The sequence below is a fragment of the Pagrus major genome, chromosome 19 (assembly GCF_040436345.1).
Source record: "Pagrus major chromosome 19, Pma_NU_1.0".
Classification (NCBI taxonomy): domain Eukaryota; kingdom Metazoa; phylum Chordata; class Actinopteri; order Spariformes; family Sparidae; genus Pagrus; species Pagrus major.
This window is the reverse complement of record NC_133233.1, coordinates 11,183,095-11,209,682: the sequence shown is the minus strand read 5'-3', so window position 1 is coordinate 11,209,682 and position 26,588 is coordinate 11,183,095. Positions and strand designations below refer to the sequence as shown.

Below are 26,588 nucleotides of genomic sequence, written 5' to 3'. Positions count from 1 at the left end.
TTTAGCATTTAGCATATGAGTTGCACTGGGCTGTAAAGTTACTCCAATATAAAGCTATCTGTGGTAGTATGAGAATATCAGAGCATCTGCTTCACTTGACTTAGTATACAGAACAGTCAAGTCCCAAGAGGGCTGGAGGGTGGAGGTCAGGGTTGAGTCAAGAGTCACACACCAGACAATCACCCAGGAGACTGGGGTTCATGTCCCATGTGAAACCCAAACATCAATGACCTTTTCCTAAACCTAACCATGAAGTTTTAGTGCCTAAACCCATCCAAACTGCCCTTATGTGTTAGCCATGTGGCTTTCTGACTTTGGCTCACAAGAAGCTGTTGGTATTTGACTACCTGGCTCAGACCATGTGGACTGTTTCTGCATCTATACCTGTGTCTAAACTCAAGACGGTTTTAATAAAACAATTCACTTTTTCATTCCATTCCCCAAAAGTTGGTTATGATTGTTCCACTGTGACATCACAGTTGCACTGTTTGATCCACTGTGACATCATTTAACTCTTCATTCATGAGTTAATTTGCACTTAACGAACACCCAAGGGCAAACTACTATACGTTGAAAAAGCTGTTAAAGACTCTCTTTGTCATTTTAATTCATCACACGCTCTCTCTGTGCATCTTCCACTCCATTGCCTCCATCCTGATGGTTCCCCAGCTGATCCCCTCCACTGTTCCAACTCTGATGAAACCCTGCAAGGCCTGGCCTGGCTCCACTTATCCTTGGCCTCTCATGGGTATCCCAGCCAATTGATTTCTCCTCTGGCCTCCTAAACCAGCAAAATAGAGTGCTATGGGAGTGGGTCAGACAATCAATAGCAGTTAGAAAACAATGAATAAACGCCACTATGGTGTTACCCCTGAGTTATGGTTGAGGATGTCATTCTGGAAGAAAACTGAAGGTATTCATGCCACTGTATGTTTAAACTTTCTTCCTGAAATGTTGCATTAATAGAAGAAAAATTGACAGGAGTATGAAAGGACAGAGTTCAATAAGGGTCCCTTAATGAAAAAAACCCATTACATTAATATGTATTTAAACACAGTCTCAAGATACAGATGATCTTCATAGAGCAAATCTGCAGGAAATGGAGAGCATTAGCTTTCTCTGGCCGGGAGATAACATGCCCTTCACAGAGGGGATAAAAGAGCTGCACAAATAGATCAGCCACTGTCACCAGATCAAGTGACACAATGCGCAGGGCGAAGCTTTCTGAATTGCAGCCTGGCAGGACTGCAAGAAGATATAGATGGAGTGCCGACAATGTGGCAGTGCCCTCATGTTCGAGGGGCTGCAGAGCTTTGGGGCTTTGATCATCTGGCAGGACAGTGGGGAGTGGAGGGGATGCCACTCTGTTACTTGGCAGGTTTTGGCATCAAATAACAATGCTCAACATGGAGGGTATGTATGTTAATCTGGAAGCAGTGCTATGGTTAATTTAATGGCCTGCACTGGAACACTTTTTCTTCGTCCTATATTTTTCATCTTTTTTCCATCTTTCCTTTCCTTTTTCAGGCTCCATCTTGGGAACCAGCTAAATAAACTACTTAAATATACTTTTAAGTATTTTATTAGCAATGCACGCATAAAGCACGGTGGTGCTTTGCACTAAATGCTAACGTCAGTTTGCGAACATGCTCACTATGACAAAGCTAATATGGTGATGTTAGGCAGGTATTATGTTTACCATGTTCACCATTTAGCATGCTAGCCTACTAACATTTACCAGTTAGCACTAAACACAATGTATGGCTATGGCTGATGGCAACGTCATTAGCTTTGCAGGTATCTGGCCAAAAATACCTGCAAGTATTGGAAACATTCACATTTTAATCTAATGTTAAAAGCCAGGATCACAAGTGAGCAGTCTTTAGCCACTGGGGACCATGAATGCCTGAACAAGAATTTGGGGTAATCCATCAAATAGATGTTGAGATAGTTACTAGAATTATTTAATCAGCTGTGGCAAAGATAAGTCATTGAAGTCATCAGGATTCATCATCTGGTGGCCATGATTGTCTGTACACAATGTTAGCTGCACCATTCGACCAATCCCAGGGAAACAGCAGTGTTATTCCCACTGTTTTAGTAAGGCTTGCATGTGAACTGATTTAGCACCAATTTGTCAATCAAATCAATAACTAATTCTTAAGATCAAAAACGAGCCCTCACTCGCGGTTGTAACCCCATTTTACATGTTGTGATCTAACCAATACGGGGCCATGATTGGTGGATGTTATTTACACTGTAGATGTAGACACCTGATCCATATGAAGTTAGTAAAGTTTAAAGAAAAACCTGAGTAAAGTTTCTATAAGTAGTTGTTTGCTGTTTAACTCTATCCATTTCTGCTTGTGATACAGTATTTTCCTGTTGTGATGTTGCTGTAAAACCATAGTTGCTGTAAGTTTTAGGAAAATCTCACAGATTTGACTAATTTGTTGGATTACTGGTCTGTAATGAGCTATCATATTTGATAACTTCTCATTGTCTACATATGAATCTGAATTATAAAGTCATTTATAAATCTTGAGCTAGTGTAATCAATTATTTCTTCATTTTCAAGTAGCTGTTTATACTATTCAGAGAAAGTTTAAACAGTGATTAGATGGATTGCCTGGTAAAGACATTCATGGTCTCCAGAGGAGGGGTCCTACTGACTTCTGACTGTACTTGTTAGCATGTGAACACACTAAAAACAGCGTGTTAGCATTGTAATTTTGAGCATGTTAGCATCAAAGAGCTGCTAGGCTTTAGACTTCCCTTATATTTCAGTTTAACATCTTCTGACATCTTCTGTTACATCCTAAACCCTCTCATCGTGTGCTGTCTTCTTGTTTTTGCTCATCTTCACCGACTCAGTGAACATATGATCACTTATTTGATTGTTAAAGCACTTTAATTATGTGCCGTGGCAGTGAAAACAAAGCCCTGGCAGCCACACCACATCTGCCATATGTGCCCAGACATAATCATGCTGTTTCTTGGAAGCTCACATTGTTCGTCATTATCTTCTAATTCTGGTCATTTTCCAGGTGAAATAGGCAATTCGTTCATCTGTGTGTGATGTAAAATTCAAAAGGCAGCAATAACATGTTTTGATGCAGTGCTACAATAAACATCATACACTGCTGGGGTTATTTGTTATGGCAATTTTGTGTGAATGCATTCTTAAAACCAGTGTTATCCTCGAAAGAGCCATACACGTGATGGTACACTTTTGTGTTTGTGTGTCTACCCTCAGTCCCGGCGCAGTATTAATCAGAAGAATGCTGATAATTGCCTGGCCACATGGCTGTCCTTCTAGTCTCAGAGAGGAAGCTGAAACAGGAGAAGGGTGCTGAGAGGTGCACCAGCATCCGGCCACTAGCCACCTCTCCTGTCATCCGTGCTATGCCAGCCATGGCATCCCGTGCGCGGCCAGTGGAAGACAAAAAGCTGGATGCTCGCAGCTCAGCCACATGAACTCCCTCCACTCTCAATCAGTCTTGATTTGAATACAATGTGGATAAACAAAAGAGTTTCATTGGCCATTTTTTTTTCTCCTTTGACGTTCATCCAAGTCATCTGCACAAATACGAAGAAGTGGAGATGCAGAGTGAGGAATTCTAGATCACAGACGTGTTTACAGCTGCAGATGCCGAAGACTAATCTCCACAGCATTGTTTGCACGGGCCTGTGCTCCGTCTTTGTATGTAAATGTATCGGTACGATCCTGCAACATACATTCTTTGCATAGCAGCATCTTTCTGAATGTTCCTTCCTCTGCAGATCTAAATGTCTCTGAGTATCATATTTTTATCTGCAAAAGGAAATTAATCCTGTAGGTGTGTCGTTCCTCTCTTCTTATCTTCAGTTGTTCCTGTGCGTACCATAAGAGCGACCTCATGTAGTGCTGTTAATGTGATTACCGGCACATTTCTGCACACCCTGTGCTATATAGAGTTTCTTTTCACATATTGGATTTCTTATCCTCTAACATGCCTGTCTTTGTTATGTAATACATTTTGATTGCTCTACTTTTATCATGTCTTTCTGTGAGGTTATGTTGCATCACTTTTTTGCACACCCTGATTCAGATGTTTATTTAATCCCATTTGTTCTACAGCCTCTATGTAGCGTATTGCTTTATGTTGTGCTAATAGCTCAGCAGGGATCAATACAAACTTGTATTAATGTGAATTGTATTGCAGGTGCACTCATTTGCTTCACACTCATGCCTGGAGGCCACTTACTACATCTTCTACTCTTATTTGGCAGCTAGATCAGAAGGAGCTTAAAGGATAAGTTCATGAAAAAAAAAAGAAAATTCAGTCTACTGCGCCTCATGCCGATGGAAAATCGGGGCATTATTCCCCTAAAAAAGTGAAGTAAAATAGGGACTGAAAGTTGCTGTTTCACACACTTGGTCAAATTCTCTCAGGCAGTCTTGCACGTTTGGGCACAAACTGTGAGGCCACATGATATACTGGCACTTACAATGATGAAGCAAAGGCAGCTTGCCTACTTGCATACTGTAATACCCAGCATCCTTTCTGGTCCCATTACCGAGGAATTTAAAACCTTTAATTTGATGCTTTTAAGTCAGAGCAGCCAGTCTGTAGCAGAGACTGAGGACTGGAGAGTTTCCTCATTTTATTCACACAGAAGCAATAAAAGATAAACCCAGCTTCAGTTGGACCATATATATCGGCTCAGTCATGCCAATCATGCTCTTAGTGAGATGGTAAGTTATGCATTTACAGGATGAATATGTTGGAAATGTGTTTCCATTTTTAGACACAGTATGTTTTAACACGTATGTGCCTCTTTCTTGGGGCAGTTCTACTGTACATGCCATAAACAATAAAGCTTTGTTTTCAAACCACAAAGGCAAACACATCATCATTATTAGAGTACATTACTTACTATTCCAATAAAAGGCATGGTGATGTATTGCCTCTTTATTAGCCCTCCGTGCTCTGAATGTCACATTTGTGATATGCATTGAAGAAGTAAAAGGAGAAGTTGTTGTTTAGTAGCTGCAAAACAATAAAATAATGTCATGGGGAAATTATTCTAAACTGGAAATGAATTTATTAGATGGAGGAAAGAGAACTATTTGGACTTCAATTGCACAAAGTGATAAAGAAGCAGCTAAATGGGACTAACTCGTTTCTGAGGTCTTGCATTTCACTATACTGGATGCACATATACAGTTTTGGACAGGTGAGTGTTAAAATTAGCAAACAAAGACCAGTGTCTATGTCGGGAATTATGACTTGTTGTTATCATTTCACCCCTTCCTGACTGATTAGCAACCGAAAAGACAATGGATGGTGAAAATTCTGAGGGACGTTGGGCCACATTTCAAGGTCAAACAACATATTTGAATACCCATTAGCTAACGTTAGCATTCAACCACTTCCTAGCTAACAGTACTTATCGTTAGTGTTACACAATATGGAACAGGACATGGAATATGGACAGGAAAGGCGTAAAAATATTCTTAAATATCAATGAACATCTTGAAAGTAAAGCAGCACACTGGTTGTAATCAAATGCTAATGTTAGCTAGGAAGTGGTTGTATGCTAACGTTAGCAGATGGGTTATCAAATATGTTGTTTTACCTTAAAATGTGGCCTGTTATCCACTATCCATTGTCTTTTCGGTTGCTGGTCAGTCAGGAAGTGGTGAAACGATAATGATTTGTAAGATTCCTTAACTTTATTCTTACCTGGAAGACAGCAAAAGGACATTCGAGCTTCCCACCCTGAGGGTGACGTCGGAGGAAAATGGCCGCCGTGTGAATATGGTCTACTCTGTTGTGAATCCTGAGGAATACTCAACGGATCAGTGTCACTGTGTAAGTTAACTGAAAAAAAAAATCCAGTCCGTAAATGGAATTATAAACTGCTTTCCCACCCAGACTGATTTTTGCAACATCCCCTTTTTTTTTTTTTTTTTTTTCAAAATAAGAGCAAATTCCGTTCCACCGACTTTGAATACCACAAACCAAAACGAGAACTAAACAAAGAGGCACACCAGAGGACATGACTCTTATTGTTGACGGGACAGGAAAAGAGTTACAGCTGTACGGTGGTCACGTTTTTTTTTTTGAACACAACTCCACAGACACGTTAACTTGCTACTCCGCCATGAAACCTCTTGAGAATCTTCCACCATGAATGTGATAACAACACATGTGCTTTTTGCCACACTTCCACAGAACCTAATGATTCACACATGCAAATGAAAGGTTCAGAATTCTGGTAAGAGCAAACAAATACAAGATGCATCACTGAACACATAAAAATAGAAAAGCAAATACTGTAGATATTACAAAGGGTCTCACATCGCACTGATACTGTATTATATTAAGAGCATTACTTATACTAGATATCCCAGAGGATGTGTAAACTTATACAGGTCATATTTATTTACTCAGCCTAAACCATAAGGTATTAATGAGTCTATTTCACTTTTACTAATGTCAAAAGAAGGTACAGTCAGAGTTTCAGTGGGTTAATGAGTCATAAACCATGGCCGCACAGTTTACATGTCACCATGTATTTTTGAAAGTAGAATATAATAGTGCCTTGATGAAGAAGGGTGGGTCCTTATCTCAGAAAGATGGACTCATTTGGTTGGTTTAATCATTAATTGGGCAGAACTGTGGTCCCACTCTGTGTGCAGCTGGAGTGTTTGCATACAGAGAGGAACTTGGGCATGATGTATGAATATACTGGCTGTGCGAAGGCAAAGTTAACTAACATGATTTGATGAATGCATGTCTTTTTCCTTCACAGCCTGGGTTGTATCTGTTGCTGTAATTTCATGCGGCGCACAACGAACCTATGGGTGGCAAGCGGAAGAGGTGAAGAGCTGGGTGAGGGGGAGGGAAGAGAGACATAGAGAGAGAGATGGAGAGAGAGAGAGAGAGAGAGAGAGAGAGAGAGGGGAAGAGTGCAGGGTGCGCTCCATCCACAGCCTCAGTACACCGGACTGTCATCTCTGGAGCGGCTCCCTGCATCTCCACCAGCTCTCTGTTCCGTTTTCAGCGGGGTTTCACAGTTTGGCGGATGTTAGCATGGGCACGATTTAAGGCGCACCACCGAGCCGTCAGCAGTTTCACTTGCTTCAAAAACAACACGTTCTCTCAAAGCTCGTCCGGCTACAAGTCAGAATAATGATGGAGTACTGGAGGCAATGCGCGCTGTGGTTAATTAACTGCAAGGTGCTTCCAGCTAACCACCGGGTTACGTGGGAGTCAGCGCAGGTATTCGACTTGGCTCAGACCCTCCGGGATGGAGTCCTCCTCTGCCATCTGCTCAACAACCTGAGACCCCAGTCCATCAACCTGAAGGAGATCAACCTCCGGCCGCAAATGTCACAGGTAACAAACGACTGTTTGCCTGCTCTTCGCTGCGTCGCCAAACTGCTTACTTAGGTCCGCTGGAGAGGGCGCAACCAGACTTCCTAAGAATTATGTTAGTTTTAAGGTTCCTTGCTTCTCGGCCGAAACGGGATATCGGCTAGAACATGATTTAGGCATATTACAAATGGTAATAGCTATAGATAAAGTTCGGCATGATATAACCCACAAATAAGCACTTTGTTTTAAGAAAATGTCAACTTTTTAAATCTTGGCTACGCCGCTCGCTGCCGCTCCCAGCATTTATTTTGATGGCGGAAAGCAGTAGAAATAAGAAGTCAGTGAACTAAATTAGTTGGAATTTTACTCCCACTAGTCCATATTTGTATGTGGAACATATGCCGAAGAACAAAGGTGATCTTTGCCACTGTGAGGAGCTGTTAATTGTTGCTTTACGACTTCAATCTATTTTACAGTGAGTGAAGAAACACTAAATTGCCAAAGAATTGGACGGAATTTGGTAGCCATCTTTTTGGACCAAATTGATGCTGTATAAAAGTCGAAATGGACAAAAACACAGCTCTCTTTGATTCTTTTACTTCACTTTGTAGTATAAGTTACTTTTAGTTACTTACAATGTTGGTCAACACTGAACCGTTATGTACACACACACACACACACACACAGCTCCTCAATCTGCCCTCTATAGGTGATGCACACACACAGGGGATAAAGGTTAAGTGGTGATGAGGCTTTGTTGTGGACTATCCCAATCACAGATGTTGATTGATATCTCAGGATTAACAACATAAATAAATAATCTGGCAAATTATTTCAATAACTTTTAATTTTGAAAACAATAAGCGGGATTTGTTTGGCTTACATGATGATATGAGGGAACAAAGGCCATTAAATCCTGATTGGTTGTTTTGGTTATTTGCTTTTTATTTTGTATAAGTAGCAATATCACTAAAATAACTAACTAACAAGTCCCAGTCTTTACTGCCAGTGCTGCTTACAATCAGTCGATAGACAGATAGGCAGATAGGGAGCTGTGTCCACGTGGCTCCTGTTTGTCAGATACCATCTGCTTCAATAACAGGACAGCCGGAGCCAGGACCAGATTAATATTCGCCTTCATAACAGTGAATCCGGGTGTCTGGCTCGGTGACAACGAACAGTGAGGTAGACACTCACCTACTGAGCCTGCAGACCTGCTGTTGAAATATTACACTGTACCAGTAACACACACAGACTGCAGTATATTACTCTATAATGGATGCCCTAACACTCTCATCCGATGCAAAACAGGTGATTAAGGTCTGAAAACCAGTATTATGGGTGTACTGCACAACTGATGGTGATGGGCGGGGGGATTAGGCTTGTTTCCTGGAAAATAAGCACTCCAAACTCAATGTCACAGCGGGACGGTCAATATGATATGCAGTTATGGCTCTTTCACAATCTAATTGGGTATCTGCTGTTCAGCGTACAGGCGCACAGGTGAAGTGGATGATTTAAAAAAAGAGGATTTTAATGTCATCAATGGCAGATGTTTAGGGTTCTGTTTACACAGAGATTTCAGAGGAAACTAGATTTGGGAGCGTAAGAGGAGAAGCTGATCGGCCCATTTGCTGTTAGAGGTTATGCTAGAGCCAATACAATTACTAATAGACGGGCATCGATAGGTCAGTGTTTGCTGTCACTCATGACATAATGACATACGGTGGAGCTGCCATGCGTGAACCACACTTGTGCCTGGCCTTGCCTGGCGTGGCCCAGACTGGGTTATTTATAGGCAGAGTTTGTTTTATGCATGGCTGGATGGCTTACTCACACCAAGGCAGTGATGAGGCTCCACGGTCGTAGTAGGCTCAGGCACTATCATCTCCAAAGCGCATGTGCAAGTTCACACATACGTGAGCAATGTACACATGTGCTACTTTTGGTGCTAATGGCTTGTTGTTTGTTTTTTGGTGGTGCTCATTTCTCCGCCAAATCAACTGCTGTGGTTAAAAGTGCTCATGAAAACCACCGACTGTAGTTCGTCTTTTGTGTTGATTGCAGAAACAACCCTGATATGTAAAGTGCATCACTTCCTGTTCACTGTAGGTGAGCTTACATGCAGTTGGAAAAACACTGAATATAACCGCAGACACTCTCATGACCTATCGGCTGTGATAAATAATGGCAAAATGTACATTTAGACATTTTGCAAATGGTTCCTGTAAACGTTGAATATCTGTTCTGGGATTCACTCCTTCATAAGTGTGTCAGTAGATCATGACTCTGGCCTCCCCTTTCACACACATTCACGCCACGTGATGCTGGATACCAACTCCCTCCCTCCCAAATTGAATGTCAACACCCCCCCCCAAGCAACTTTCCTCCCTCCGTCTCCTCAAAGTTAAATTTACATAACTGAGGGTGGAGTTGCTTCCCTTTCTGCCTGCATAATTCATGAGGACCGTGGCAGCTACTTTATCATTGGTTAGTAATAACACATGGGACGCCACTGCGGCCTCACCCATGGGACCCATGAGATGGAAAGACAAAGGCAGTGAAGGGACAGGGCTACAAAGACCCTGTCTGGCCCCCATAGACGCATCTCTGAGCAGATAAAGGGCCCTGAAGGGTTAGCCCGCTGCGGTGGTGTTTGCTGTGTTATTAAGGTACAATGCAGGAGAAGCTCTGGAGGGCTGACGTGTGTGGTGTTAGCATCAGGGCGGGCTGCTTCTTATTCTGCAACATTAATTGTGTTTTCCGGGCTTTGTATGAGCTTTAAAAAGCGTCAGATCTACTTATGTAAGGGCAAGAAATAACCAGCAAACCACTTGAAAACAGGAAAACAAAGTGGGATCAGCGGGATCAGTCTATTTACTGACTAAATGAGTTGATGTGTATTGAAGCCTCTCTTATGATAGAAGATGAAGAATGATGCATGGTGCATTCATTTGTGCATTTTACAAGGTTTCCTACAAAAGTTTAAAACGAAGACCTCGAAGTTGCAGTTAAGGGCAGGAGGTCAGTGTAAAAGGAACATTTTCACCCTCTTTGATCACTGTTTTACAGGACTGTAATGGAACAATTACATAGTCTAGACACAGCTCAACCACAGCGGCTGCTGCATTTTGCTTTCCTACCAGAGAAAACGCCACATAATCAGTAGTTGTTTTTTGTCTTTCTCTGTGAAAATCAGTGGTTTAGTGCAAAAGAGGAACTATGGATTGCAACAAACCGGCCATGTGGTCAAACAAGCAGCATGCAGTCTTTCCGTCCTCCTGTTTCTTGAAACATTTGGGCCGGCCCTCTGCCGAATGCTCGGTTCACACAGAGAAGACTGCAAATATTCTCCGAACGCTTGTGGAAGTTGGTCGGAGGACATTAACCTCTGTGTATGGGTCCCTGTTTTGCAACCCTTTACGCATTTAGCAACTTAAAGAAACATTTCACCCAAAGTAAAAATACATATTTTTCCTTTTACATGTAGAGCTTTTTATCTTTGTAGATGGTTTTTGTGTGTTGACAGGTTTTTGGAGATGCTCTCTGATGATCCACAGAATTTGTTGTGAGCGGTTTCATGTAGGAACTACTTTCTCTCCGGGTCACCAGGCATAGGGAAGCACACCCTATAACTCACGGACTAGAGGCCAGCTAACTAAGCTTGTAACGTTCCACCTCAGCCGAGGGGGACGCCATTAATGTTTACATCCTGTGCTGTCACAAGTATGACCCTCTTATCCTACATAAAGAGAGATGTTGCTTTTAAGTTTTTCAAATGTATTTTTATGGAGCTTTGAGCGCCACAAGTCGAGTGCCATCTAGTTTCATTATATTCTAGAGAAGGCAGAGATCTGTATGTCCGAAACTCGGCAACACACGCCAAAACAATCTAGATGGATGAATAGCACTCCAATGTAAGAAGAAAAATATGCATTTTGATTTTTGGGTGTACTGTCCCTTTAAATACATAAAAATGGGCTTGTGTTGGAGTTCAAATATCTGTAAGATTATCATATTATTGAAATTTTAATCTTGAAATTTCCCCAGACTACCCCAACTCTTTAAGCCTACTGTTACCTTGTTTTCCCATGACACAGGATTATAAACTGCAGATTCATTGTAAGAGAAGTCATTGCGAGCGCACCAGCGGCCAAAAGCCTCTCACGCAGACCAGCCGTGAGCCCTCAACAAGCACAGGAAACCAGGAAATGGAATAGAGGAAGGAAGTGAAACTAAGCATGCCCTCGATTGAGCTCACACCAAAGCACCGAGATGTCAGACACAATGAGGAGAAAAGACGCCTCTCTCGCTCTCGCTTCACACAGCAAGAGAGAAAAAACCCACTTTACTCTTCATGGAGCCGCCTTCAAAGAAATCAAGGCCCGTTCTTCGCTTTCGGAAAAAGTGAAAGTGAGAGAGAAGAAAGCATGAGTAAGAGTCAGGTCTAATTTTAACAAGTGGCACAAAGTGTTTCGCAGAACGACAAAGGACATCATTACAGAGAAAAATGAGAGAAAACACATCATGTATCTCACTAAAGAGCAACGTAGAGATGGCACGAAGACTTAATTAACACATTCATCAGTTTATTTTAATGTATTGCAGAATACAGTAATGTTAGCCCTACAGTTAGCCAGTTAGCAGCCATAGCTTGAGCATACTGTACACACATATACATTATTATGTAACACCATGTTTTCGGGCACGTACATGCAGCAGGTGTGTGAATACGACTCACGGAGAAACTCTTCAGCCGTATTACTTCTGTACATACAGCACGCCTGGAGAATATGAGTATACATTATACATGGTATGTATGTATATTTTATCAAGCTGAGACCAAAATTCTGTGATGTCAGACAATGAAGAGAAAAGCCGGTCTTCACACAGCGAGCGCTACCAAACAGCAGGCTTCAAAGGCTCCGAGGCTCGCTCTTCACTCGCGAAGACAAAAAAGTTAGAGAGAGAGAGAGATAGCGTGGGAGAATGAGCAAGACTGAGAGAGGATGTCTTCATTATCCTGCAGAATGAGCATGAGAATATCCTGAAACTTGCAGCAACATAAACACAGTGTGATTCAGTGTAAAAACTTAGAATGAGATGTCCTAAATGTGGGGCGGTCATGTAACTAGAATGTAGTTGCTCGGTAACAACCAGAATAGGGTCTCAGACAAGTGAGGTGTAACCACGAGAAGTGATGTGGTGAAGTGAAGTGTTAAAGAGGTTATTAATAGTTAATGCATTGCTGTATGTTACTATGACACACACACTCTCCCTCTCCCTCTCGCTACTTCATGTACACACTCTTGACACTGTTTTCAACACCTTGATATCTTCAGTTAAAGTTTTTTACCGCACATCAGTGTTCCAGGTGTTCATCAGTGTGATCCTCTTCGTTGATCGTCACCCTGTGTAGATTTAAATGCCCTCATATGGTTTGTTTCTATGGGAGCAGTATGGCGTAATAAGAATCATCATGACCATTCCTCATGCTTAACGTTCTCATCTGTATCGTATGCATACCATTATCTGACGGAATCTGCATACTACAGATAGCGTGCTATTAGTATGCAGCGTGAGATCACTCGGACTCAGCCTGTGAATCCCTTGATGACTACCCCTGAGTTACTGTGGCTCGGCTGCCCTCGTTGGTTCACGTTGAAGAAAGGATTGCACCTGTCAGTGTGTAAACACCACATTACTGCAGCCAAGCGTGCCGCGTCGGAATGAGGCACCGCAGCCTCCCGTTTACAATTCCAGCGCAGCGTAATGCATTCATACTGGTTTGTTCCACCGTGTCATCACGATGACGTGCATATTCATGTGCTGCTTTATGTACGGTGACATGGACGCGGATATTTGCAAAGACACGATTATGTTGCACCTCGCATGTGCGCGTACACGTGCACAGAGCAAACTGACCTTTCATTCCATCACCAAGGTAACAAGCCTGCCCGACAGCCAACCAGTGAAGGCTATTCTCTTGTGCACATTGAAGTATGGATAGTGTATATGCTGATTTTATTAGGAGGTATTCAGTGGTGGAGAATGTACCTGCAATCAATGATTATTATGTTACTCAATTCTGACGTGGATGGTTCGGTTAATCACTGTTGAGTGCTCTGAAAGCTCTCGAGAAAGTCAATACTGTCTTTTGTCTTTACTGGCAAACAATCATCATCATGAGTGACATTTTAAGTGTAGTCAGGGGCTTACTCACATCAGAGACGACCTCTCAAGAATCAGGAAGACTTACGTAGTAACATTAACAAAAGGATAAGAGCCTTTTTTTAAGCTCGATGGAAATGTCAAGATGCTATCTGGATGACAGTGAGCAGTCAGGAATCGTAGATCCAGATGATACCGACCGCGGTCATAGCCAGCAGCGGTGTGTCAGGTTCACTGTAGTGGAAACCTGGAGCCAGGTGAGGTGGAGAGTATTGTATCATGACTTGAGACTCCAAACCCTCCGTGTATAGTGCCAAAACAGACACTAAAGGTGCAATATGAAAGAATTTTAATTGAAACATTAAATCCTGTTCTGGCACCCACGCTGGCAATGGGGTACCATGGAAAGCTACCAGTTCCATCGCTCTCGGTGACGGCTTATACTACCAAGCAGGCCGAGTGAAGAAAAATGGCTGAAGAGAAGAAAGAGGCAACGACAGCTTCCTCGAAACAAAAAAGAAAGGAGACGTGCAAGTGCGGTGGAAGTTAGCTAAAAACGACGACAATGATTTTAGTAACTTTAGCTAAAACAGTATACGTTTACTCTGGTGATGTGCTGCCCCTTGAGTGTGAAGTCAACAGATGGCCAGTTCTTTGATCTTGCACCTTTAATGCACCTGTGTATACCTTTTGTAAGCATAGCATATATGCAGCTGCTGTATGTGCAGGTATGTGGACACAGTATGGGTATGGATAACACCTGCTGCAGAAGTGTTCTGCAGCAGCGACAGTAATGTATAGGGCGTCCTGCTTTTAGCGACTCAGGGTGGAAGTGATGGACGACTGATGTCAATTGGAAATGGGAGCGTCCGTATTTCTGTAATGGAGATGGAGAGGGAAAGAGTGCAACAGGATAGGAATAGTAGTGTCTCCATACATGTATGAAACAACTCACTAGGGGTAAAGAAAAGGGATAGGCCCATGTACGAGTCTATATGTTATTGTTATTATATATGATTGTATGACAGTTTCCTTGGAGGCTTGAGCTTGCCAGGAATAAAAATCTGTGTAAACAATGTAAACTTTTGGCAAGAAAATGGACAAATTTGCTCAAACATTTGATTTCTAGCAGCTTAAATCTAAAAAAACCATCAGCTCTGATCCTGTATCATCCTTCACAAACCCATATCGGTCAAAGCAGCACACCTGAATGAGCACAAACACACACACAGGTCAGACAGCAGTTGACCAGGCTCTGTCAAACAGCACAGCAGAGCATTATTCACACATTTTTAACACAATCTTCCAAGAGGAAGAAAATCAGGGGGAGTGGAAGGAGGAGGACGAGGAGGATGAGGAGGAGGGATGCTGTCTGCTCACCGTTCACGCTTCGATGTTTGTGCATTCAGTGAGAACATTTTATTTAGTGTGTTGCAGTTTATATCACATTCGATACTCTAATCTCCACCATGCTTATTCTTTATAAACCTTCTCAGTTGAGCTAAAACTACTTGACCTGCGATGCATGTAGCCAAAAGGGTTCATAATGTCGCGCTGTAATTCAATTCCCTTATCTACTGGGGGGATGGAGACAGCTTTGTGTGTATGTGGGGGTCACAGGGTTAAAACCAGGATTTAATGGAAAATGGCTACTGAGACACTTATTGGTGTTGTGGGGGAGGTAAAGAGGTGGAAGTGTGGGGGTTGGAGAGAGTTTTCCCTTGTTGCCTCATTGTCATTACATGAAAGAATCTGAATCTGGGGAACTGTATGTCTTTGTCTGTCATCTTCAGAGCGTAAATGCTGGTCCTGTGGTGTGACCTGGGAAATCAAAGCTTTTCCCCGAAAACCTGCTCAAACATGGTCGCGTGCCGTGCAGCAGAAATGTCAGGAGGCCACTTGTCTGTCATCTTTAATTCTTTCTGTGATTGCTCGTTGTAAATGTCACAATAGCTGATCACGCAGTTTTGGTACCATTAACCTTTATTTATGTTAATGTTGTCAGGCGACTTTGAGAACATAAAGCTGCAGCACAGTAATTATTGAAATGTCAGTGACAACACGTTCATTGTATGTTTGGCTATATTTTAACACTGATGAGGAGGGGCAGGAGGTGACACATAGACAGTTTCACCTGCTGAGATCAAGCAGTGTTCGCTGTTTGCCAAAGCAAAAGCTGAGGAAGAGGTTTGGTGGTTTACCTGCTGGTGTTTCAGTGTGAACAGTTACCTTTTTAAAACGTGATTGGGAAACATGATAAAGTTGGGGAGAAGATTGCCTTGAAATATTCAATTTTTTTGGTACTGGCCTATCCTAGTTGCTTGGAGCATCTTCGAAATGGGGAATAAGCCAAGCTATCTCTGTGCAACAGTAACAAAATTGACCAAACTCTAAAGGCTACAAATTAACAGGTTGTATCTCGTTTATTTCATATAAAATCTGTAGGTGTAAAAAAAAAATTACTTGCAGGGGAGCTGTGTGTGCTAGCAAATGGCCCCAGCCAATAAAATGATCCTTTTTGGATTTTGGCTCAGTGACAGGAGTCATTTCATTGGCAATCAGATTGATGCAATTTACAGGCATCAAACTGTTTGTATCCAAGATTGCTCTGGAGTTTTTCTTTTTTGTTTTGTTTTTTGAGGAACAACTGCATTGTTCTCCATTTGTGATGTCCCTGAGTCTACTATCTTCATGCACCTTAAGAAAGCTAGTCCTGCTTGTAGTTGTTGTTGCAAGAGAAAACTTCTGAAATCAGAACCTGCATTAGCAACTTGTAAACACAACGTTAAAAAGGTTCACTATGTAGCTTTGCGGGGAAATGTAATCAGAAGAGAAAGAACAAACTAAATAAACAAACTCTTTGTTTTCATGACTGAATAAACTGAATAAACAAACAACACAATTTCATACGGTTTTACTTTGTTTACATTTGGCAGACCCCGCCAACCTGACCATGGAGCTGTTCCCTGTTTAGGTTGCCTCACGCATGTTCACAAGGATGTACTGTTCCACTGATCTACGAGTGGTGATAACATACCAAGACATGCATCAATGCACCCGTGGAGAAGCAGAAGAAGAAGACTGCTAGCAAAATAAACAGACAAAACTGGGCATAAAATACTCTTTAATCTTTGCTGTTGTTTTGTTAGCGCTTCAGGAGTAACACCTAATGAAATCTCCACATGGCACCTTTAACACATTATCACCTTAAGTTGATATGGCGAACTTGTTGCTCCATAGCGGTTAGATGCTAAATGCTATGTTCACAAGACAGTTGCTAACTTTGTCTGCTGTTTGCTGCAGGATAAGTACCATGTAGTGTGTTTATCAGGGCATTTTTGCTGAAAGCTGCAAAACCAAAACAGTGAGCTGAAAGGTGCTAAAAAGCTCCATAGAGCTGAAGGGAGCTGCACATCAATTGATAATTGTCTGTGGGTTTGTCACCATGAATGACCCCTTTCACATTATTCATAGTCATGTAATCCATTGTTGATTTTATTTCAACATTTTTATCAGAGCAGTTTTAACATTTAGCCAAAAGCTACAAGTTTCTTATTAGATAAAACTTGTCACCCACAGGCACTGAAACCTGAAAACAGATTTGCAGGAGCACCACATCGAGTTTAGTTGAAGTGCAGATGGTTTTCATGCCAATCCTCCCTTCACATAAAGAGGGAGGTGACCATTGAGCCAAACTCCTGAAAAAACAGAATAGTCCCTTACCGGAAATGTGATACGGTAGAGAGGTGATAAAGAGACTGTCACGAACTAGCAGGGGATATTCAGAGTCATGAAAGCAACTGGAAAAACTGACTGGAAAGACCATCAGCGTACGTCAGTGTTTCTCAGTCACGTGCCGCTGTGAACCAGGAATCTGTGGGTTTTTCGCTTTAGCCGAACAAACAGCTCATTTCACAGCTTAGCACACCTTAAACCAGAGAGGAAGACCTATGGAATCCATTACTACACCATTTTGCTGGAATGAAAAGCTGCTGACCACGGCTTTATGTTGACAGTATTCCATTAAGATAAAGTAAGCTGACGGGTGTCTGGCCGGACCGTCTGCTGTGATGACCCTAACCTCAGAGCTTCGCCTACGTCCCCCCTCCCATTTCCTGGCTATGCAGCTGACAAAAGCTCCAACATGACATGGATGTGACCTGATCGCTTGGATTGTGATATGTCACCCGCTGGTTATGAGTCTTGAAAAGAGCTCCACAGACCGAGCCTGTGCACATTATGTCATACACTCCGGACACAATATCTTGGCTACGTAATCCAGCAGGGGTTTGAAGTGACAGACATGTGTCTTATTGCCATTTTTTTCCTTTTTAAGCATGGTTCTCTCTTTCCTTTCCCACACTGCTATCGCTAAACATATCAGTCAGACAGAGGAAGAGCTTTTTCAGTATCAAATTAGATTCTTTGCACAGGTCTCGATTCCCTCTGCAAAAGACTCATCCATTTGATTGCCATTAATTGATGCTCAACAAGGTTTAAGCAGCAAGATGGCCCAACTCTGGCTGTCTTTCATTGTGTAGATCTATGAGAGAACAAGAACAGGATTTCATTAAGCTCCACAATACGCACAGGGGCCATAAAAGGCTCCAGCTTGTTGCTATGGAGCTTTGACTTGAACCAAGGAATACATAAGCAGAAACTGGATGCTTATTGTGGATACAGAGCACGGGCCAGCTCATATCAAAACCACAGCGGCGAGATGGCTTGTGTTACAGGAATATTTTTTTCCCCTTATATTCCAGATGGTTGGTCTTAGACATGAAATGCATCGGCGGGGTTTTAAGCCCTCCATACATTGGTCTTGTATAAGCTATGCATTTTCATCTGAAGTGAGTCAACGTGTGTTTGGAGCTTCCCGCTGAGATGTTGCTGCATAATCTGCTCTTAATTCCTTATTCTGCACAATGAGGTTATTTGCAGGTCTCTTTGAAATGCAGAAATAGGTAAACTAACATTGCCGGTTATATTTGCCTTGGATTTGATACCGTTTCACAAAATGTATGAATACCGGGATTATGATTAGAACCCAGCCAGTACCATTTGTTGAAGCTGGTTCTGATATTGGTATATAAAGTTGAAAGAATCTTGCACTCAGTCCATGTAATGTTTTTGAATGTTTTCACTAAAAAGCCCACCTACTGGCTTTTCCCAGGCCTTTCAACTGCATTACATGGTATGCCCTTTTTTGTCTTTTGTCTTTCAATGCTTTCATGTTTTATTTTAGCTCTGAAGGATTAGCTTGGGTAGATACCACTCTGCTGTCTGTACACTAAATATGAAGCTACAGCCAGCAGCCAGTTAGCTTAACGTTCTCACACTAGACAAGATAAGGTGGAACCAAATGCAGGAGACGGCAGGCAGGAAGTGCAGTGGATGAAGTTTTATAAAGGATCACAGAACACAAGGAACAGGCAAACACAACAGAACATCAGGGAGTCACAACAGATGACTCGACAAAGACTGAACTGAAGACTGGAGTTAAATACAAACAAAACTATCGATGGGATGAGGTGCAGGGGGAGTGAGGCAGAGAAACACAAGTGAGGTGGAAAAACACCAGGAACATCGAAAGAGCTGATAGGCTGGAAAAACACTAGGAACAGGGATGGGCTAATATAGACGATGTAGCGCAGGTCTGGAGGGAAAGCAGACAAAAACACATGAGGGAAACAAAGCAAAAGACACCAGGAAACACATAGAACACATAAAATGAAAGTGAAATGACAGGACCATGACAAGCCTACCATGAAGACTGGAAACCAAGGGAAACAGCTAGTTTAGCTGGCTAGTTAGCTAAGCTAAGCTAACTGGCTGCTGGTGGTTGCTTTATATTTACCATACAGACATGAGAGTGCTCGTCTAACTAGTGACCAGAAAGCAAATAAGTGTTTTTCACATAATGGTGAAATAACCTTTGAAGACCTTTATTTTATATTTGGTTGAGAAGTGTAGCTACTTACATTATCCCAAATGTTTCAGACTATATTAATAACACAGAGAAATCCATCATTTTATTCAAGGTAATGATGCGTTTAATTTGGTCGCCTGTTGGTGTAACTTCTGGGAGAGAGTCAGGAAGAGAGCGAAGAATGAACTCTGTGAATGTGACTTTACATAGTCTGGATAAAACTTTAAATAATCTCATCTGCTAACATTTATGCCTTTTCACGTAATCATTTTCATCAGGTGCTGGTTGTTTAACAATGAAAAACTCCCATGATCCCACAGAACTTACATATTTTCATTTGATTTAGACCCATAATAGCAGAAATTACACACTGTGTGTTAAAAAGCTGTATAGTAACAAGCAACTGGTAATTTACAAAGCACATCACAATTTACTTAGTATTTCTTTCAAAATTCATTATTTTTAATGAGCTTTGAATGTGAATCAAATGACAAAAACACTTAAATAGACATTTTAATTTAATTTTAGTTTGCTATAATGACATCAGCTTACACTGCAACGCATGCATACAGATGTGCACACACACTCACACATGCTTGCACTCAAATTAGGCCATTCACTTCCTGAGCCCCAGAGAGTTACTAATGCAGAAGAAAAGCTGCCAGTGGAACAGTTACTAGTTGCCTCACGCTGCTACACTCTTGTTAATACAATTCCCCCTCTGCCGTCTTCAGCTCAGTGCAGCGGAGACACTGTCTTTCGTACGCGCTCTGTGAATCTGCTTCCCTTAGATAATATACCGAGGTCCTTTGGGACTCTCTAGAGACTCCAGGCAGACAAGATGTGCTTGTCTGATAAAAGAAAGTGATGTGTACAAGTGTAAACATTCAATATTATTCACTCACTGCTCGCTCGCTGCCTTATGCTGCCTCTTATCTGGAGCTCACTGGCTGGGGGCTTTTCTCTCTCTTCTCAAGCCATCTGTAAAGCCTAATTCAATTGGAGTGGAGAGGCATTTCATATTTGATGCACGGACATGCGCCTTACAGACAAATCTGATATCGCTTTGTACCACAAGGGCGGAGGTGTGCTGTGAATAACACAATAAATCCGACTGCCTTGCCTTTACTCCCGAGCTCTTATGTTTCTCAAGATGATGCTGGATTGTTTTCTCAAAGGCTGTCAAACATGATCACAGTCTATAAATTGACAGCATGACACAGGGTTATGCTTTTTTTAAACATCATGGTACATCATGACGATTAAGAGGCAATGTTACATGAAAGCTTATGTGTGATGCTCTAATAGAGCTGCAGTGATTGGTCCATTAAATGATTAGCTGATTGAAAGAAAATGAACTATTTTGATAATCAGCATTTTTCAAGCAAAAATGTCAAATTAAAAACTCCAAACACCATCAAAGGAGCGTTTTAAAAGCTGCATTGCAACCAAAAGACGAGACATTTTCTTCTAATTCAAGTAATATTATGACATTTTTCAAAGCTGACACTTAACGCTGATAAGCATTCAAATTAGGGCAACGTGGCTGTTCAGCTGCCAATTTCGCTGCCACTTTGATGCTCCGGGTCCTTTTTTCTTTCTTTCTCTTCACTGTTGTGGTTATTAAATCCATCTGTGTATGTACGACATTCCAGTGTTTTCAGTTGTTCATTTTGGATGCTGGTCCATTGTACTGGTGCAGCCATAACGCCTCGCTGCTCAAACGCACAAGCCAAACCCAGACAGTTGATCTTGTACTGTGCCTCTGTGTTGGCTCTGAGATTTTGTTGTCTTTGCAGCCTGCCTGTCAATATTGACACTGATGTAACTCCGTACCCGTTCCACCGTGTGTGCATAACTTTGCATGAAGTCCACATTACCCATGCCATATGTGATGATCTGCTTGTGAAAATGAACATTAACTATTGAAAATATTTGCATGTCGGGGTGAAACAAGTACTGAAGAAAGATATACAACAATGCTCAACAATGGCAGTTTTCAGTGTAACATTAATACAGTATGATGCTCATTTACAGATGAGGTCATCTGTTGAACCTAATCCCAGTACTGTAGTGAAAAAATGATGTGCCACATAAACATCTGATTCACCAGCGTCCGTTTTTGTTCCATCCCGTATCAGCTACAGGAAGGTCAATGGGCGTTACGTCATCATGTTGACACTCCCACCTTCACTCACTGTCACTTTTCAATCTTCATAAAGAGAGAAAACCACCAGAAAACTCTTGTACTCTGGCTTTCCCCCCTCAGTTCTCTCAGTTTTATTGGCGTTCTCGGCAGTGTTCAGGGCTAACTGCTGCATAATTTGGATAAATCGTTTCTGGATGAAGCCCCATTAACATCATTAGTGAAAGATTTAGTTTGCAGACTAGGCAGAAAACACTTGCATCCTCAGTAAATGACCTTGTTTATTAGAGCAGTAACTTATTGATTGTTTGATTCAATTTCCTCGGGTCAAGGTGCACCCTCGGCTGTAATTAAGCTCGCAGTGAATAAAAATGAGAGTTTCCTGACCTTTTGTTATGTTACTTTATTGTTGGCAACAACCTTGTTAGCCTCTGCCTCACACAACATTAAATTGAATTCAGACACATAATTTACCACAGCAGACAACAGAATTTTCTCTGTTTTTTATGAAAGCTTTTACATTTGCAGTTTTAATTTGGTAGCTTTGGTATTTTATGGAAAACAATAGTCTGACGCATCAGAAGTAGCCTCATATATTTTCTGTTTGTTAGGATTAAAAGCAAAGTTAGTTGCTGTTGGTGCTGCTGTTGCCAAGGGGTCCAGGGCGGCATTCCGAAGGGCCGCCATTCTAAACGTTCACTTTCATGTTTCGGAATGCCGGCCCTTAATTCTTTTTGAAAAAAGGTCGCCATTCCGAACCTGAAACCCTAACCTTAGCCATAACCCGGTCGGAATGGCGGACCTTCGGAACGGGTGTCGCCCCCCGTTGCCAAGACAGCGTTAGCAACATGGCTACAGTTAGTAATATGACCGAGAAACCCTGATCTTAGTTCCATGAAAAGGCAGAGTTAAACAATCGGTTGTATTAATAAGTAGGCAGGTTTTGTCACTTACTGATCTAGTAGAAAAAAATGCCGGATTTGAACCCTCTCAAGTCCCGTTGGTAAGGAGGAACACACATCAGTTTGGGAACAGTCTTTGACGCAGCATCGGAGCGCTCTCCATTGAGTGAATGCCCGTCTGTTTTAATCTTGTTTTACCTCAATCTTTATCACTCTCTATCCTCGCCTTCTTTGCATTATTAATTTTCTTTTGCAGTGTAGAGTTACCACAGATATTCCAGTTGTTTCACCGTTACTTGGGGATAGTGACCGGGGTAAACAGTGCCTCTTCCTGTTTTGGTTGCACAATGGCAGACACGTTTCCTTTGGGCCATCATTTTTCTTTCATTTTGCCGGAAAAAAATCCAGCCCGGTGGCAGACTGCACAGCATAGTGAAAGTTCATGCTAGCGGTGCAGTGATGCTTTTTGCGCCAAATGCTAAAAGTCAATATGCTAACATGCTCATAATGACAGCGGGAACAAGCTAACAACTGTTCAGCAGGAACGAGCAGTGGTATCTCACATGGCTGAACGAGCAAATAAGAGTTACGCCTACAGAAAGTCAAAGTAAATCAACATAAAATCTAAAGACCGGATCATTTAGCTCTCGAATTTAAAATTGTGGACAAAATAATGTAAGATGAAAAGCAGATATTTGATTTGTCTTGTTGTACAATGTCTACTGTAAGTGGTAACATCATACTGTACCAGCAGGAGTAAATAAGATCTCTGCCTCTCTCTCCCTGCATGGTTGAATTATCTCTTTCTAATTATGCACCACTCCACTGTCCCATTTCAACAGGAAATACATCATATTAATGAAACAAGATGCTCTCATGGCGCCTATAAACACTGATTCATCTATCTTTTAGAGCCGCGGTCCTCCATTGTGTCTAGCAGGTCCTCAGCTGCACGTCCTCATTAGACAGCCAGAGTGAGGCCGAATGGAAAAGCAGAAGCATCTGAGCCCATTCAGTGACATTAAAAAAAAAAAATCAAAGCATAGCTCTTTGAAAATGAAATGAAAGATAATAACACGTGATTTGTGCATGTCATGACGCCTGTACATTTCTTGGCGCCTCACTTACAGTTGAACCCTTCCTGTCTTCCCCACACAGTTCCTGTGCCTGAAGAATATTAGGACTTTCCTGGCAGCGTGCAGTGAGATATTCGGCATGAAGAAAAGCGAGCTGTTCGAGGCCTTTGACCTTTTCGACGTCAGGAATTTTGGAAAGGTAAGACAGCATTGCTCAGTGACACAGAATGAGACGGAGGCAACAACAGCCCTCACTGTGTTCGCCAGCTGTCCCCACGGACTGAACTGAATTGCTCCTATGCTTACTTTGTGTGGAAATTATGGAGCTTAGTCAAAATTATTTATAAGTGAAAGACCTCCTTTATCTTGGACTTGGATTTTAAAATGTAATGAAGCTTTTGGGATATTCATGCAGTGTCTGTCCTCCTTTTTTGCAAAGATTTACACAAGCCTGGACTTTCATATTCCAGCCAGCTTTTGGATTAATCTCTGTTTAGTTCATCCTCTCATTGTAGCAACAATTTCAGTGACGATTAGTAGATCAATTAGTTGATGGCATTACAGGTGCTGATAAAGTATCACGCCATATTGCAGCTTTCCTCACACTGCAAAACCCGAAGCTAAAGCTGGAGTCAGCAACATGACCCAGCAGTTTAATCACTTCCCCTCATTAGAGTGAAAACGCCTCAGCATGCAGGCTTTTACTAGGGGTTAAAAGTCTGGCCTCGGGTTCATTACTTTGATACTCTCAGTCGCTGCTCGTAGTGAAACTGTGTGCGGCTCTTTGACAGTCCTCCTGAAGTCCCCAGGAGGTTTAATTAGAAGTCGCAGCCTTGAGTCGAGAGCGGGTGCTGCTGCTGAACCTCAGTGCACGTGATGTCAGACGTTCACGGGCTTCAAATGTGTGTATATGTGTCAGCTGGACGAACACTGGAAGACACACAGACATAATGATTGATGAGCTGTTATCATCTTCTGTTTATCATACAGTGCCGCCAACAATATAGTCAGCTGACATAAAAAACACATCCCGTACACAGTATAGATTTCAGCTTGATGATAACGCAAATGAATAGTATCATATCCATTGTATAAGAAGTGAAACAGACATAGACAAGCTGATTTCTAATAAAAAGGAACAGTTCACTTATTTGGTTCCTGTTTTGGCGCCTTGTCATCTGAAAAAAAAAAATGACATTGTTCTAATAATCATTACTCAAGATAAAGTCAGTCTGGTCTTTTTTATGACGAGTGGAAAAATACTTAGAAACATTTGTCATTTTTAACTTCCCTTTTGGGGCCAAACACACTCTTCAGGCAGCAACAGTAAAAGTTTCCAAAAAGTATCAATTTGTGACAGTTTCAAACTTTAATTGAATGTGTTAACTCCGTTAACATTTGTTAACTATGCCAATTTTACACATTCAAGTGTGTTCCAAGTCCAGCAGACTACTACTGCATATGTAAAAAGTAGTTTAAAGCCTTTTGTGTCTCCAGAGGAAGCTACATGTAATCTTATAAACTGCCTCTAGTGATCTGACTCAGTAGCTAAGTTGCATTGTGGGAAATGTAGTAAGCAGGTTAGCCAAACCCTGTTGGATTCATTATGGACAGCTGCAAAACAAATGATCAAAATCAATTCAGCAGAACCAGAGATATCCCCTATTTTTGCCACACATTCTTCTTCCTTTATCGAACCTGGTGGCTACATTACCCACAATGCAACTTAGCAATGATATCATTAGAGGACATTTATCAGATTACATGCAGCTGTCTCTGGAGCCACAAAAGGCTTTATTCTACCTTTTTTTCCTCATATTCTGTTAGTACTCCTCAAGACCAGTAAACACACGTTAATGTGTGAAATTGGTGGAGTTACCCTTTAATTCCATCTTTACAAAACAAACCATCTGCTCGTTGGCTGACCATTTTAACTTATCTGTTTATTGATAAGAACATAATTGGCTAGAATTATCTGTGTTCCCTGCAGACGTTGGCCCTCGATAATTTTAAGCGTTTGTGCTTTCATAACTGAAAATGTAAGATGACTAATTAGCCAATATCCACCAAAATATTCACTTAATTAAAGCTTTGACTTGCAAAAGATATGTTAATACAGTCTCTCAGCTACACTGAGGCAATGTGTATGAAACAAAGAGCCACCAGCAGTACAATGCACCCCAGATCTTATGAAAATACCTCTAAGGAAAGAGAAGGTTTCAGATATGGTCAACAGCAGCTTCTTATTCACACTTGAATGTTCATTTTTGCTGTGCTGAGCTGAATTAAGTAGCAGTGGAAAATTAAGTCATCTAGTCACTAAGCCAGCTTTAATTAAAACACATCTAGACCGCTGGCAAGTTGCTTTCTTCAGCCTTGTGCAGAAATATTTTCACTGAAAATCCACAGAAGAACCAACAATGGCTCAGTGAATTAGGACATGCAAATACACATCTTTATTCTTACTCCTGAAACGTTGCTGTGAGGGGCTTTGTAGATGGAGTCATCCTTGTGATTCTGCATTGATGTGCTTTTCTTTTCAGATTTCAGACCCTGTATGAATTTTAAATAAACATTCACAAGAACAGGAGGTTTTATGGGGTTATATGAAAACGTACACCGTGTCTCATCGGCCGATTTAATTAACAAGAACATGGATTTTAGACAGGAGGGGGTGCACATATGGCAGCCTTTGGTTTGTTGTTTTCATGCTCGACTTTTGTGGAAATATGTCTATTCACTTTTAAGCAGAGAGTAAGATGAGAAGGTCGACAGCTCTCATGTCTGTGCTCTAAATATGAAGCTAGAGCAGGAAGCTGGTTAGCTTAGCTCGGGGTATAAACAGCAATTTGTGGCTTTACATGTGGTTCCTGTGAGACTATTGTTTTGGCTGGGAGGTTTTTTATATTTTGTTTGTTTTATTTTTTACCGATTATACAAATAGAATATAGTGTGTTCATTAAGTGAACTAGAGGTACTGGTTGGTGGATTTGGTTG

At 41.6% G+C, this 26,588-nt stretch overlaps 1 protein-coding gene across 1 annotated transcript in view; it reads left to right on the top strand.

Annotated features, from left to right (window-relative positions):
- Positions 1-7,074: 7,074 nt before the first annotated feature.
- Positions 7,075-26,588, top strand: part of LOC141014519 (guanine nucleotide exchange factor VAV3) — a 102,080-nt gene continuing 82,566 nt past the window's right edge. The window contains exons 1-2 of the mRNA XM_073488344.1: positions 7,075-7,388; positions 23,674-23,790. Coding sequence (XP_073344445.1) covers positions 7,182-7,388; positions 23,674-23,790 — 324 coding nt within the window. The 5' untranslated portion in view covers positions 7,075-7,181. The remainder of the gene's footprint in view (positions 7,389-23,673; positions 23,791-26,588) is intronic.